The sequence below is a fragment of the Prinia subflava genome, chromosome 2 (assembly GCF_021018805.1).
Source record: "Prinia subflava isolate CZ2003 ecotype Zambia chromosome 2, Cam_Psub_1.2, whole genome shotgun sequence".
Lineage (NCBI taxonomy): Eukaryota > Metazoa > Chordata > Aves > Passeriformes > Cisticolidae > Prinia > Prinia subflava.
The window spans coordinates 23,614,498-23,630,644 of NC_086248.1; the positions used below are offsets into that span (position 1 = coordinate 23,614,498).

The window sequence follows — 16,147 nt, forward strand, 5'->3', positions numbered from 1 at the left end:
TTTACTTTTTATTTTAACTCACTTTGGCCAAGATCTGTTTGTTCATCCTGTATTCATCCATCCCAAGACCAGATATTAATTATTTTTTCTCCTGTTTTTCCTCCTGCCCCTAGATTTTCCTCTAAGTGCAGGAGTCAGTGAGTCTCTAGTCATGTCATGTGTACCACCTTGTCCTACCGTCTCCAGCCTCTCAGGCAGGGAATCCCACTCCTCTCTGTGGGGAATCAGGGAATTCTATAGGCAGTGAACATGAACTAGCCCTTCTCTGCCCTAAATGTACTGCTGCTTTTGCTGTCAGCTTGGAGGGCCCTGTCCCCTCTCTGCTCTGCCCACAGACACTTCTGAACTGAAGTTCTGCTCTGAAGATAAGGGCTGTTACCTCCTGTCCTTGCTGTACAGAGCAGAGAAAGTCTGGATGTTTGGCAAACAGACATGACACTTAATGTCTACAGTATCCACAGACATTAGGTTGGTCACAGCTGTTCTTGTGGCAGTCATTACTCATTGCTGTAGGTGCTGCCACCACCTCACCTTGCCACCCGCAGGTGCCAGGGGAGAGGCTGCAGGCAGGAGGTCAGCAGCATGTCCTTGTGCCTCCAGTCCTCACCTGGTGTTTGGGGCAGAAGGCCCCACCAACTGGTCCATGCCATGTCCTGGCAGGAGCATTCTGCTGCAGGTTTAGGAGTGAAGGACCTGATCCTGCCACAGGAAATTGCTATCTCCTCTAGAAGCAAAAAGGAGCTGGATGCCAGTTGCCATGTGGCTTTGACCTTTGCTTAACAGTTCCCACCAGAAAGCACTGAGCAAAGAGGACACTCTTGTGCTGTGGTTTGTATTATTTATGACTGTCTGTCCTCAGACGAACAAACAGATTGGGCAATCCTTGGAAACAGAATACTTAAGCCACATCACTGATTATACAATTGCCAAAAGATGTAAAGTTTAAATCTTGACACAACTGATCTCGAGAAATGAAAAACACTCATCTGAGACACACCCTCCAAGACAGCTCTGCTTCCTCACTTACTAACTGGAAACAGCAGAAATGAGCTCTGAGTGAAAAGCTGGCCAAAGACCTTCCTTGCTTGCCTTGTCCCCTAAGAGATTATCTGTGCTGTACAGGAGATCATCTCACATTGGTCACAGAAATCAAATAATCCAACAAGGAGTGCAAAGCATGCTTGTGGCAATCACATTGCTGATGCTGCTGTCTTCAGGGCCCCAAAGGCTGTGTCCTGCTGCCCCAGGGTGTCTTCCATATGCCACATTTCAGATGACCTTCCAGATATGCTACACTGCACAGAAACATCTGGAGACTGCAGCTCTCTGGTATGAGAAGAGCTATGGCTGATCCAAAGTGTTAACAGAATCACAGAACAGCAGAGGTTTCAGTCCACCTCACTGTCCACTTAACAATCCCATACTTCATCAGCTTGTGTCTGAAGATGTTTCGGAAGGCTGTGCTGAAAGGCAGGGTAATGACAAGATAAAAAATATCCACTGCTATCTCCTCATCCACCAAGCCTGTCCTCTCACAGTAGACTGCTCTGAGGTTGGTTAAACACAATTTCCCTTTCCTAAATCCATGCTGACTGGCCTTAATCTTTTGGTTTTAAACACTTTTTAGTCTTGCCTGTGTTTGCAAAGAGTCATGAAGAGGATTTTTTTTTCATTACCTTTGCACACTTCAAGGTGTAGCTGGGGGGTATAGTTTCCCAGATCCTCCTTCTTGTTCTCCTTGAAGACAAAAGTTGCATTGCTGTCTTCCAGTCTTCAAACTCTCCCATTCACCATGACTTTTCAATGATTTTTGAGAGTGACCTCACAATAACATCTGCCAGCTTCCTCTGTGCTCATGGGTGCATCCCATCAGGGCCCATGGACTTACTTATGTTGGGTTTGTTGAAGTGTTCCCTAACCTTTTTCCCCTGTGTTGATGGTGAGTTCTCCTTGCTTCAGGAGATGCATAATGCTGGGGAAGGTCACCTTGTAAAACACAAAAACCCCTTAGTGCCTAGGGACTGCAGCAGCTGAGGGAGGAAGAGGATTTACACAGCATGGGGATCCAGGAGAGGCAGAGGAGGATGGGAAAATGACTTAGATAATTTAAAAACAAAAATTAAGGAAGTCTGTTGCTGCCAGAGTAAAATAGATGCAATCAGTAATCAAAGCAGAGCATGAATAGCAATTGGAATTGCACATCTAAACACTGAAGCAGTTGAACCTGACTCATGCAACCTGTGCTGACTGACCCTGATTCAGTACAGTGACTTTTCCTGGCCATATCCCTGCTGAGGTCCACCACAGGGGTCACTTCTACATATTACTCGCAAGGAAGTAAAACACTGACTCCTTGACCATAATTATTAAAATGCTACAAGTTATTACCCTCAGAGAAAGCAGAGCAAAATTGCCAGGACACTCAGATTGCTAAACATCCCAAAGACCACAAGGAAAGAAAAGCTCTCTACAATGAATTGAGGTGTATCCCCTAAAGCTTCCTCAGCTGGAGTCTTTTCTACCACCAGAAGTTTGACAACCTTGTTTCATTTAAAAATATAGAGAATGCATTTAGGACCATATTGTAGAAAATAGTCCATACCCTTGCCAGTCTCCCCAGGGGCAGGAGCTTTGTACAAGGGATTGAAAAGGAAAATCTCCCTTTGCTCGGTCTGATCTGCAATTCTTTTCACATGCAAAGGCAGAGTCCCGGGGAGAGCAAGGCCAGAAGTGTATGTTCACAGGGCTGGAGAGATGTGGGTCAAGTCCTTGTTCTGCTTTCTCATTTCCCCTTTGGTGTGACTGATACAAAAACATTACCCTTTCTCAATTTGATGTTCTCAGGATAAATGCAGTTGCTACCTTGTATGATTTAGGTAGTTCTTTATTATTATATGTCTATTTCACCTTTAAATGCTGCATGAGCCAAAATCCTCCAAATATAAAAGTTATGTTTCTGTAAAATACATCCTGGCTAATGTAGGATTCTGAGGAACATTATAGTGCTCTGATGGCCTCAAAAGATCCCTTATATATAAAAATACAAGTTTCAGAGCAGGCACAGAGATTGCTCCCAAAGAATTAGCCCTTAGATACTGAGGGCAGTGCTTTCAGAGCTTTCAGACCTTGGGAATGTAGTGTAGATCATCTATGCCATGTATGGGGATTTGTGTTTGTTTTGGCAGTAGCTACAGCTGTCAGAAACAGCAATAAGCCAGAACAAACCATTTTGCCTGAGTAATCATCCACATTCTGCCCTCCTTGCATCTCTGCTAGCATCCTAATGCTTTGCTGCACTGGGCCTTGCAGAAAACCATTTTCTGCAGAAGAGAACAAGGTTGCAGGCTTACCTATGGATGGAGCCTCACAGATCAATTGGTGTTTCTTCATGAAGCTAATCTTAATAACCTGAGCCTTCATTATATTTTCTTAAATATAAGATCAGAGGATCATGCATCCAGTGTTCTTTCACCTCTGATTCTCCCTCTGGTGAGACTCCACCCAGAGTGGAGTACTGCATCCAGGTCTGGGGCTCCCAACACAAGAAAGATGGACCTGTCGGAATGAGTCCATAGGAGGCCACTAAGCTGATCACAGGGCTGGAACCCCTTTTCTATGAAGACAGGCTCACAGAGTTGGGGCTATTCAGCCTGGGGAAGAGGAAGATCTGGGATGACATTATAGCACCTTCCAGTACCTAGAGGGGGCCTGAGTGGGGCTCTAAGTAACCTGCTCTAGTCAAGGTGTCCTGGCCCATGGCAGTGGGGTTTGGAGCTAAATAATCTTTAAAGTCCCTTCCAACACAAACCATTCTATGAATCTACTATTCTTATCACAGCCCAGCTGGGCACAGTACCTTAGAGCTGGTTAAAAGAGGCTTAAAGCAATGATACATATATGCTTCTTTTCCCATATCCCAAACACATTGAAAAACTAACTTTTGTGAAGGTCAAATATGGGACTGATATCTTTGTATTTCAAGCCAAACAGAGATAAATTTGGTGCTATATAGACCCAACATGCTGAATGTACCTTAAGTGGAGGGAGTTGCTGCCAGCACAGAAGTTGCTTCAAGAGCTTGGAAAGGTCAAAATGACCCTGGCAGGTTATAAATTTGGAAAGGCTTTCTGTGTTTAACCTTAGAAAAATCATAAAAGTTTAGTTTCCTCCTTTTAAAAAATGAATAACCTGTCCTCCTTGAGCCTGCAATGTGTTTCTGTTGTGAACAGGCTGGGCATGATGAACACTGCATGAACAGGGGCTGGGGGTCCCCCCAAACTGCAGGACAGTCCTGCTTGTGCAGGAATACAAGCATGGAAGCTGTAAGAAGGCATGGCTCTTCTATGGCAGGGAGCTACTGAGGGGAGCTGAGATCACAGGAGTAGGTTTCATTTTGGAAACCTTTGAAATCTTTGATTCAGACTCAAAGGCAAACCAACAAAAAGGCTCTTCCTTCTCAGGCAGGAAGAAAGGTTGGTAGTAATTATCTTTTAGGGAGCTTTAGTTGTAATGCACCTTTAGGAAGCCTGTGAAACAGTAACTGGATGCTACCCATCTTAAAAGACTTGAAGAAATTGTTGATTTGCAGGAAAGAAAATCAGATTAGTGAAAAAATGCTAACAGCTGGAATTGGAACAGAGAAGCCATGGAACAGGATTGGTTATCAAATCCTTTTTGCAGGAAGTTTCTAAAAATAGAGGAAGTGGTTGGTGAGTGTGAGGGGAACTGATAGAACTTTGGTGTGGAAACAATTACCAAGGAGCCTCCCAGCCACACATCTGAATGGCACCACTGCTGAGAGGTGATGCTGGCAGCATTGCAGTGGAGAGGCAAGGAATTCAGAGGACAGACAAGATGAGACAGAGCCGGATGGCCTTGGCAGGGGCCGTGCCCTATGCAATCTCTCACCTGTGTGGCTGGTTTGAGGAATCCCAGCTATGGGACACCAGCCCCAGGGGCCTTGCCTGTCCCTAATCCTGCAGCTCGCCTCCTGGAGCACAAGTGTTCAGGGCTCCTGTTATTTTCTCTTTTTCTGTCTTAGATGTTGTTACAAATGTTGATCAACGTTTCCTACTTTGAGTTAATGATCTGAAAAATCATAAAACATGCCAAGTTTGGAATTAGCGTGGGAGTAACTCTCAGACTAAAAAAAAAAATTGGTGAGTTGACCTTCATGTACAATAGTACACTGTTATTTTGTGATCTACATTTAGGTTTTTTTCCACTTAAAACAAATCACTGTGCATCCAGTTTCACAAATTCCAATACACATTTTGAAACACTCTATAAATACAGTTCATTCTGGTCTTGTAAATATCTCGGAACTACACCCATCACCAGGAGAGTAGTTTCCCTAGCAACTAATATGTTCCAAAGACTTAAAAAAACAAACAAATAAATAAATAAAGGGAGAATCCAAAAAGATAAAACTAGGGGAAAAAAATAAATAAGCTAAGAATGAACCTATTTGATGAACATGTGATACGTCCCATTCTGAGGTACTATGAAGGTTTTATCACCATTTGTTTTGTAACGCTTTCCTCCCAGACTCATCCCAATGAAAGGTATATTTCTCTCTTTGGTGGTTAAAGGAACCAGTCTTGAAATGTGGCTCCATACATCGTAGATGACATCCCTCAGCTCTCCCTTGTAGATGTGGCAGCAGGGGTGTGTGTCAGTGCCTGCCTCTGCAGGGCAGGTTGGTGGCCCCTGAAACCCAGCACAGAGAGCAGCAGAGGCCAGTCATGCAGCAAAATCGTGCAGATGTCTGTTATGGGAAAAGGTAAAGGAATCTTTGCCAAAGGTGTCTGACCCACTAAGTTCAGGCAAGAAAATTCCTATTTGGTGCCCTAATTTTTTAAACAGATGCAGAGAACTGATGGGTCCTGCTGTAATACAGCTTATGGTAGTGGTCAGCAACAGGAGTGATGTATGGAATGGATGCTGAAGGGCTCTTTACAGTCTGCAATGAAAGAAAGGAATCTACTCCATTCTCATGACATGCCATGTGAAGTCCTGCATCCAGCTCTATACGAGACGTGTGCAAGGCTGGTGCAGTGTAGGGACTTAGGTCTGGAGAGGGACTGCCTGAAGGAGCTGGAAGAGCGCAGAAGGTTGCACATGACAGCTGTGGTCCTTGAGCTCATCCATCTACACCTTCCAACAGTCCCACAGGCTTGAACAAGCCGTGGATCGAGGAGCGTTGAAATGCTACCAAACCAGAAGGGCAGTGAAGCAGTCTGTAAGAGGAGCTGATAGCTTTTATTAGATCCACGAAACAGTGGGCGGAAAGAAGACTGTTAAATAAAAAGGAACAAAGACAAGCCTTTAGGTACGAAAGCCCCTTCTGGGGCCTGCAAGAGCAGCTAAAGTGAGACCTGTTGTGGTAGCACTTTCATGTCTGTGCTGCCACAGGGGTGGAGAATGGGAGCCACTGCCAGAGGAGGGCGAGCAGGGATGTTTGAATCCAGTCACCGTAATGGGTACAGGTTAAAAAACATGTCGTCGTTGCAGCAGTTGAGACAGACTCGGTGCCCTCCCCCGCCTGTGTCTCCTTGGCTTCCCCTCGGAGGCAGCGAGAGCTGTCGGTGGGGCTGAGCCGCACTCGCCGCGGGGCTGGGCCCCGCCTGAGGCGCGGGGCAGGGCGGCAGGGAGAGGCAGCCGCCGCCGAAGGCCAGCGGGGATTTCTCCCCGTAGGATCCATCTCCCGAAGGGCCCGCGTCAGACCCGAAGGGCTCACGGCCACCCTTTGTCACGGGCAGGGTGTGCGGGGGGCTAAGGTGGGTGCACTGCTGGGGAGAAGGGGCCGGGCACGGCACGGCAGGGACACTGCACAGCCTCTCGGCTCTGGGGGCCCTCCTGAGGGACAGGCTGCGGCTCCAGGCTGGTCTCTCCCTGAAGGGCCCATCCTCCCCGGCTGTCCTTGGGTGTGGAAGCTGCCCAGAGCAGCTGCTCAGCATTGGCTCGTGGGAGCTTTTGATTAAATTTCCTCTGAAATCCGCAGGTGGCATGTGAGCATCCAGGCTGGAAAGAAGCAAAAGCTCCTGTGTCGGCATTGCACCTGTCAGAGACTTGGGAAAGCAAGGCATGGGTTAGTAAAACAAGATGTAGTGTAGCACCTCTCTGTGAGCTGCTTACAAAGGCACTCAACTAACACGATGGTTGGATTTGATGACCTTAGACGTCTCCTCCAACCTTGACCGCTCTGTGGTTCTGTGAACACAGGTAACAAAGCAGATGGCACAGCAGAGCCTCCCCCATTGCTATCCCATGGGCTGTAGGGACAAACTAAACAAGGCTCCCAGCTCTTGGCTCTGGGTTTGTTTCAGCGCGTTTTGCCCAAAGCCTGTTTTACACTGAAAGAGTTAATTCAACCTTGCATTCACAGCCCTTAGGGTCCACTGCCAGCATATACTGGAGAAGGACCTAAAAATGAAATTGTGCTAATACATTTGACACCACAGATTTTTTTTTTCCTGTGGAGATTGGAAAAGCTAAGTATGATTTTTTATACTGATTGTTTTGAAGTGATCTTTCCACTACAAAAATATTCTTCTTCAGCTTTTCTAGAGTCTATTTCTAACTAATAAATTTTCCTATCTTTATGTTTTTTTAATCTCACAAACAGAAATTTCATTCAGGTAAGGATTAGCACACAAGAATTATTCTTCTGGGTCTTCTGTTCTGGATATTTCACAACTTCTTTAATTGCCCCAATTATTGGATTATAATTATACAAACTTTAATTCCTTTCAGAACATTCATTTCTGATGAGTGCTTGCAGTTCTCTCTTCTTTATAATTCTGCTTTTTCATCCATTTAATGATAGTGATTTTGTGGACTGCTGGAGCAGCAAAACTCCTTTCAGTTGTTCTCCACTCACCATGACAAAAAATTCCAACAATCTGGTGTAGGACCCAGCCCACCTTCAGCTACAGATGTGCCATAGATGCCATAGAGAGACCATCCTATATATAACTTGCTCTATTTTGGGCTCGTACCTTTTTCTAAAGATCTCCTCCCTGATCTCTTGTGAGCACATTAAAGCTGAATCTCTTCAGAATACATTTTGCACATTGAACACATTAAAACTGAATCTTTTTGAAATATATTTTTGCAGATTGAGCAACACAGGTTCTGTGTGTCAAATCAGACTCCTGAGTTAGTTATATCATAGCCAGTTTGGCAAAGTACAAATATGATGGGTTATCCCCAAGGAAAACCTGCTGGAGAGCCATGAACTGGAAAGCCAATGAAGATAAATGGTCTAAGTCTGACTGTACAGTCAGAACAGCCAAAGAGCAGGCTCTACTATTGGACATTTGTGACATCTTTAGTCTGTTTCTACTCCCACACAATTGAAAGTGTAAGCCTCAGGAAGATGTTTTAGAAGTGGAAAGATGAAGGCAAGTCTACAGGAAACTTGACCTAAGCAAATAGGCTGACCAGTAGGCTCAGTTATAAAAGAAAGAAAACCACGTGGCTCAGTAGTATTTCCTAGGTGGAAACTATTTCAGTGTTCATGGGGACAGAACTAAACCAGTGATAGGAAAAACATTGTTGCTGTATTTGTTAGACATTCTTTTGTTCCCAGGCACTTGTGTCAAGAGGTTCTGGTTTTTAGTGTCCTCCTGAGTATTTCCAGTAGAAATAGCTGCAGCTTCTAAATTCACATTCTATTCAAATGGGTTTAACTTCCCGTGTGCACATTTTATCTGCGTCTTGGGTTCCCAAATCCCCTTGCTTCTGCATGTCATCCACTTGAGAAATCTGTCCCCACCCAGAGCAATTGTCCCTTCTGTCTGTGGCTGAAAGAGCATGGATCACTATCCCTAACACCAGGCTGGGGGAATGCACCACCTCTAATACATCAAAAGACAAACTGCATGTGAATACAGTGATGACAATTGAGGGTAACACAGCCTTTGCAAGGAAGGTCACTGGGATTCCCTCCATCAGGCATGCAGCAATCCCAAGGATCTCTGGAGATGCTTTCACAAGCGTTTCCACACCCATAAGAGCTGATGTTTTAACACCAGTGCTTCAGAAATTCCTTCAAAGCACTCTTCTGCCTTCAAACCAGGCAAACCAGGTCCAGGTTATGCACCTTCCCCTTCTTAATCTTGCTGAAACTCAAGGGGAGCAAGCAGAGGTGGAGGATGCCTTCACTTTTCTTGGTAGTGCCAAGAAATAGGACAAGAGGCAATGGGCAGAAACTCATGTACAGGAAGTTCCACATGAATGGTGATGAAGCTTAGCCTGCCCTGCAGCCCTGCTTTGTTTACCAGTGTAGACGTAATCTCCTGCTGCCACCAGGTGCAAATCTGCTCTGGAGAGGGGGTGCTGGCAGTGGATGGCAGCACTAAGGAGAGCAGGATGCTCAGGACAGCCCTGGTCCTTCTTGGGCTGACCATGGGCATGCAGAATGAGGAGATGTAAAGCCTGCTCCCACCCACACCCACAGCCCAGATAGCCCCCACTATGCCTTGAACCACAGAGCACTTGACCAAAATTTCATTGACCAATAGCAAGAGTTACCTCAATCTCCTGGACTCTTTTTAGTCTTAGAGAAGGTGGAGAAAAAGCTGTCTTTGCTTTTTGGATTGATCTTCTTGCTTCTGCTTCCAGTTTTGTTTCTGGACGTGGGTGGTCATGAGCTCCTTTGGACTTTAGAAAGTAATTGTGGTATATTAAAGGTAGAAGCAATCTTGTTAATAACCTTAAGGGAGCAGAATTTACATCACAGGCCAAAATCACACATTATGGCCTAATTTAATGCTTTGTATTTAATAGGATTTAGTTACTGTGAGATCAAATAATAAACATATCCCAGATGAAGTGGAATGGGGTAGAAACCCTTTGAAATCATGAAATCAGTGCACCACATTTATTTGCAGAAGACAGTCTCCCCAGTAGAGCCCCAGCTGAATCTAAGAGGTCTTCTGCAGCTTGGCTACACTGTCCCTGCAGTCACTTTAATTCTTCTCACAATTTAGACATGTTTATCTGAACATTAATTTCCATTAGCTTCCACAGAGAATTAATTTTATTTAGCCTGCACATAAGTGAAAGAGTGGAAAGCAGGAAAGTATTTATGTCACTCAAATAGGACTACAGCTTCCAGAAATAGTGCCCACTATTTAAACACTTGCAAACACTGTGTTCCAGATATAAGTTACATATAATACACAGATGGCATTTTCCATAGACAGTCCCTTGGGTACAACCATTTCCTGTTCCAAGATTGCCTCATGATTATGTGTAGTGCCTTGGAGAAGGAGAAGAGATAACATGGCATTTTGGACTTCTGAGGATTTGTTGATTCCTATGTACCTGAGGCAAAACACTTCAAAATCATCAAGTCTTCACAGAAGCCTAAAGAAAACATACACTGTGCTGTAAAATCATAGTAGCATAGGCTAATTTAGGAAGCCCTGGAAGGGCCCTCTAGCTCAACCTCCTGCTCAGGCAGGACTAACTTCAGAGTTAGATCAGGTTGCTCGGGACCTTGTGAAAATTTTTTCTCCTTACAGTCATTTGACCATGTCATATTCAATAACCCCTATTTGTTGGAACAAAAAAAAATATTGCTAAATAAAACATAAAATACCAGTCTTTAAAATTAACATGCATAATGTTAGTTAATTTTATACCAACCTGGAAAAATATGAACTGGCCTTCATGCCTCCAGAAGTTGGTAACTGGGTAACCACCATGGCCTCGGCAGGAAAGGAGTCGCAGTGGACCATTGCAGTTTGGGCAGCATTTCCCTGGAGCAAGCATAGAGGGAAACAGTTTCTATACAACTCCAGTTAGATGAATCCCATGTGATCCAATGGTTCATTGGTGGCAGATTCTACTACTGGTTTGGTGCTCAGAAATTACACTGAGAGAAACTGCAAAAAACTTCCAAACATAAGCAAAAATCAATATAAACAAACAAATCATTGCCTTTATTCTGTCCATTATTAAATATGACTTTCAGAAATTATTTCTATTGCAATGTTATAAAAATTTTGTCATTTATTATCATGGTTTTAGTTTTAGTTTTTCTCTTGTCAGTGTTTGGAATGTCATATGTATTTCCAGAGAACATTGTTTTGGCCTCAGTGAGCACCTGAGCAGTACCTTTCTTTAGCTAAATGTGCATCAGATCCAGAAATCAGTATGTGCTAGCTCCACTGAGCAATCACAATTGTTTGGAATGGTCTTGTTAAAAATGTGTGTGCAGCTCATGTTCTCTATTTACACTGTCTTGCTCCAGTGATGTGACTGTGGGGCCTGTTTTCCAGTCATCACAGTTTGTGAGCAACTTCTTTCCTGCAGGAGTTGCCTCCTGAGTTGCTGTTGGGCCAGTGCAATAATGAAGCCAATGCTTGGGTGCGCAAGAGCAGCAGGGCAGGGAGCTGCCTGCACTGCACAGCTTTCTCAGGACCCTCACTCATGGCTGGGAAGGCTGGGAACCAATCCCTAACCAGCAGAAATAGAGATTAAAAAATGGTTAGGAAAAAACCCAGAAAATAAACAAGCAGATGACTACATCTCAACAGTAAGAAGTGTAAAATGCATTGTTCCAAATCAAGAGTTGCATTGGAATATAAGGAATGGCAGAGGAAGGGTGGGTAGTCCAAAGGGTGTCCTGTACTTTGATTTCTGCTATGTTGTGTTCACTTATGAACTGCCATGCAATGAACTGCCGTGTTCATACTCACGCTGTTGTTTTTGTCTGGCTTTATCACATATGGCTGGTCTTAGGTAGATCTTCCTCCCATCCGAGGTAGAGCAGTCGTTACCACAAACCACCACCCCGAGGCAGGACTTTTTTAAGATGCGAGAGTTGTGGTTGTTGGTGTTTCTCATTGCCCAGCTGCTGTGGTGCCTCTGAGCATTTTTATCCTCTGAGCTATAGATATGTTTTACATAGGAATCTGGCCATTCTTGAAACCAGTCTGTCTGGCTCACATGCTGTGGAAAGAGCAAAGCAAGCCACATGTTAGGCTGGGGAAGAGAAGAACTTGTCCAGGAGCTGAGCAGAGTTGGATCTCTGCTGGCTTTCCTCTAGCCTAGGTGACTCTAGCAGTGAAGATAAGGCAGGAAAAACACAGATCTCTGTGGCTCCCCACAGGCCCATGGCATCAGGAAGGCCTGGCCAGGAGCTTTTCTCATTCACCCAACCAACCAACCAACCAACCAACCAACCAACCAACCAACCAACCAACCAACCAACCAACCAACCAAAAAGAATAAGAACAAACACCTGAACAAACACCAAGCCTCAAGGACAATAGAGTAAGGAGCAATAAAAATAAAACTGTGAAAAAAAAACCCCAAAGACCCAAATACATATCATATCAGTGTACGTCAGTGGGTACAGTCAATACAGTAAAATGCAGTAAGCTGTAAAGCATCTACCATACCTGATGATGATTTTGAGGGAAAAGATGTAGTAAGGGATACAAAAGCTTAGTAGAAATGTCCTTTAAATTGCTAATCCCAGGACTGAGACCCATGACAGCAGTAAAAACATAAAACAAGAAGAGAAAAACTCCCATGCTCCCCTGGTAGCCACTGGATAGTGTAGGGCAGGGTGTCAGTGAAGCCTCCAGACTGAAATGCAGGTGAAAGTGACCTTGGGCTGAAGGGCAGGGAAGGGGACATCCTGGAACATGGAGACTTTGGGCAAACAGCACTGTCACAGTAGGGTGGATGCTGGCATCCAGTAAGAAGGCAGGGCTGTGAGATGAAAGGCAGAGCTGGATGCTGAAGGAGTGCAGCAGGAGGAATCTGGCAGAAACATGCAGAGCTGAGGGACAGAGAGGTGACATTGGTGTGCAGGGTGTGCCTTCAGTGGAGAACAAGGTTGAAACTTTCAGCTAAGAGAACTAGAAAAGGACAGAGAGAGGGGAAGATCACTATTGTGCCTCTCAGCAAACCTCTGCAAACATGAAGCAAGGTTTCCTTAAGTGCTCCTGAAAAGACTTGCCTCCATGTGGGAAGACAGTTCTGGAGCTGGAGCCTAATCTGCAGTGAGACTGAACACCCACAGTTGCAAGGCACTTGTGGGTGCTGTGCCCCCTTCTCAAAAAGCACTACCCAGGACAAAAAGCAAGTCCTGGACAGCTCTAATTAAGTGCCCACAGCAAGAGGCACCTTTTTTCCCCTCTGCTTTCTCTGCACCTAATCCACCAGTGAAAACATAGCTTCTGCAGCATTGCTATTTTTCATGCATCAACAGCTCTTTCAATAATACACTTAAGGAGAAATACATGGAAATGTCAATATTTTCTCAACATTTTCTAGCAAAACACTCCTCTGTACCTCAAGGTGACAAAGAGAATGAAGGCAATGAGTCAGAGATGACTGAGAAAGCATTGAAGATTAGTGGTGGAGATGACTTGTCAGAACTAAATAAATTTCTAAGACACAGACACATACCTGGGGAAGTTTGATATCATTGATATCCCAACTCATCATTTCTCCATGTTGGGAAGCAGAGTCCTCCTGCTCCATAACAAAATCATGTGCACCTTTCAGCATTTTGGAATTCCTTCCCAAAGTTAGCAAGGAAGTCGCTCCTGGCTGCTTTTGAAGTTGCCTGGCTGTCAGCAGTCTCAAGCAGTTTACAACCAGGAAGCTGTTCCCTGAAGCTAAATGATAGAGAGGCTGCTCATTAAAGATAAAAATCAGTGTTCTTCTGCCAGAAAAACTTGTTCCATTAAAAGTTTTGCAAGCCAGCAAGGCAGTGGAAAATATAGCTTAGAGATAGCCTATGATGTTACAGAGACATCATTAGCAGCGAGCAAATCGTGCTTGTGGCATCTGATTTGCTTTGCTCAATCTCCTCTCGTGCCAAGTTTATAGCCAAGTAACTCTGCTCACAGGCTCTTTGTATATCTGATCCAACTCTGGCTCTGTATTCCCAGAGCCAAACTGATTGAACAACTCAGCAGCTGTTGAGGGACCTTTGAGTTGCTGCTTACCTATTAGATATTTCTCGTTCTGTGTGTAACAAAGATGAGCAAAAGAGGGGTCTGCTCCATCACTTCAGAAGAAATGGTGCTCAGCCATTTCCAATATTGCTGGTATCTCTGAGAGCTTACCAGTTGCACCAGGGAATTATAGAAAAGGAGGTTGAGCTATCTGTATTTTCTTGTTTCAGTGGCAGACTGAAAAAAATCCCAAACCCACCAAGGTATGTCTGTTAAAACCAACAGGTTTTCCCTAAAATCTTTTAAAGTATGTGGGTGCCCTACTCTGAATTTCAGTTTCATTTCTTCACGGTGGCTGATATGGGGCTGTTTTGGATTTGTTCTGAACACAGGGTTGATTAATATAGAGATGTTTTGGGGTTGGATCCTCAGGGATTCCATGCATGAAAAACTTTGTTTCCTTTGCTAAGGTGAATCAGTTTTCTCTTTCTGGAAACTGGGAAAGTTTCAGTGTTTTCAGGAAGGTCACTATAGTTATGCCAATTAAGGATTTATTAAAGACTACTGAGAGAAGTAAAATCTACCTGATAGTCTAGTTCTTAGACTTTTAAAAGTATAATATATTTTATTGTTATTTCTGGCTCTGCATATATGGCCCTTGGAAAGTGATTTAGCCTCCATGTCCTTAGTTTACTTATTTATAAAACATCTGTGATCTTACTGCCTCATGTTATATTATCACCTCTAAAGGAAGACTTTGCAGATTTTTGCAGAGCACTCGAGACCTTTGGCTGTGTGGTTCTCTGGCATAGTCTGAGCCCTGCTGTCCCATGCTGTGACTCAGATTGTGGGGGACAAAGAAGCAAAACATCCCCCATGGAAACAGGCTCCCACAGAGGAGGGCCTGGTAGTCAGCACCAGATTCAGGAATCTGAACTGAGGGCACTGTACTGGGAGGACAACCAACAGGTTCAAATGAGATGTTAGTACAAAGGAGAAGAGAACACAGTAAATCAGAAATAACCTCTGTAAAAATCATTAGATCTTCATTTATTTTCCTACTGTGCTACAATGAAAATGGAGATAGTAAAGTCAGGACAAACAAAATACAAGCTGCATTAGAAAACTGAGTTGAATTTGATAAACAAATCACCCTTGACTGCTGTGTGCTCTGAAACATGAATGGATCTGTTACACAATTCAAAATTATAGTCTCATTGCTTTTAAAATTACTTTTCTAAATGAGATGGCTTGGAAATTGAATTTTAATTTTCTTCATTAGAGAAGATGGAATATTTCTTCTTTATGCAATATTAATAGAGCTAAAACAATAATGAAATATTACTTTAAAGATTAACAAAAGACAGATAATTTCACACAAATAATGCAAATAATTTTGCAAATAATGCAAAAAATGAAGTTCAAGAGCATCACACATATTTAACTACTTTCAGGTAAAGCCTTCCACTACTTCTTTCTCTAGACTCTTGTGCTACAGCATTACTACCAGTGTTGATGTGATATGTCATGGAAGTTGAACACCAGGCAAAACAAAATCAAAAACATAGGGAAAAAATAATACTTGAAGATCTGCTATTTAATTCTTATTTCTGTATAATGTCTGAGATAGGTTAAAATGCATTTAGAAAGAGATATTAAGGTATATATTTTATGGGTTAATTAGAAAGGATTTGCAAAATTTCCTCTATTTTCCTTAATGGAAATGGGTGTTAACTACTAAGGAAAAGATTATGAATTTTTAAAAGAAATTATGTATAGTACCAATTTACATGAGCCTCTACATTAAATTAATTCAATATCATCTGCGAAATCTTATTTGGAAGGGCAGTCTGGCAGACCAAAAGCACAGACAGATTTAAGCAGTTCTTCAGCAACCATCTGCAACAAGATATTGAGGATTGTGAAAAGACCTGGAGCTGTAAAAGACTTCTTTCCTTTTGGAGAGGCAAACCCAGCCAAGCAGCACCTGGGGAAAGCAGTTGTCCCTGCAGGGGCTGCCCGCTGCTGTCCAGCTGCCAGGCTCTGCGCAGGAGCACGAGGGTGTCACCTGTCACAGAGCCGTCACCAGGTCAGGCTCCTTTCTTGTATTGTTTTACCAGCACACAAAGAGGGTTCTTCAGTCAGTGCTTCCATCAGTCTTCCTTTTGCTCTTTGGTGTCATCTTTCAGTGATGACAACCTTTAAATGGTGTCAGGTGC

At 43.7% G+C, this 16,147-nt stretch overlaps 1 protein-coding gene across 3 annotated transcripts; it reads right to left on the minus strand.

The window, feature by feature from the left end:
- Positions 1 to 6,242: 6,242 nt before the first annotated feature.
- GCM1 (glial cells missing transcription factor 1) lies at positions 6,243 to 13,637 on the minus strand. Of its 3 annotated transcripts, none has more exons than XM_063389370.1 (5): positions 13,435 to 13,637; positions 11,712 to 11,964; positions 10,657 to 10,769; positions 9,538 to 9,666; positions 6,243 to 7,070 (listed from the first exon to the last, which is right to left on the minus strand). In XM_063389370.1, the coding sequence occupies exons 1-5, from the start codon at positions 13,534 to 13,536 to the stop codon at positions 6,471 to 6,473; spliced, it is 1,197 nt and encodes a 398-aa protein (XP_063245440.1). In that variant the 5' UTR covers positions 13,537 to 13,637; the 3' UTR covers positions 6,243 to 6,470. The 3 variants fall into 3 exon arrangements, with proteins under 3 accessions (XP_063245440.1, XP_063245437.1, XP_063245439.1); XM_063389367.1 differs by lacking the exon at positions 13,435 to 13,637 and adding an exon at positions 12,417 to 12,576; XM_063389369.1 differs by lacking the exons at positions 9,538 to 9,666; positions 13,435 to 13,637 and adding an exon at positions 12,417 to 12,583.
- Positions 13,638 to 16,147: the final 2,510 nt, after the last annotated feature.

Coding starts and splice junctions, on each gene's coding strand:
- GCM1 (XM_063389367.1), bottom strand. CDS start 12,551: ATGGGAGTTTTTCTCTTCTTGTTTTATGTTTTTACTGCTGTCATGGGT. Junction 10,770..11,711: donor AGCCAGACAAAAACAACAGC/GTGAGTATGAAC, acceptor TGCTTGCTCCAG/GGAAATGCTGCCCAAACTGC. Junction 9,667..10,656: donor GCCAGTTCATATTTTTCCAG/GTTGGTATAAAA, acceptor TACTTTCTAAAG/TCCAAAGGAGCTCATGACCA.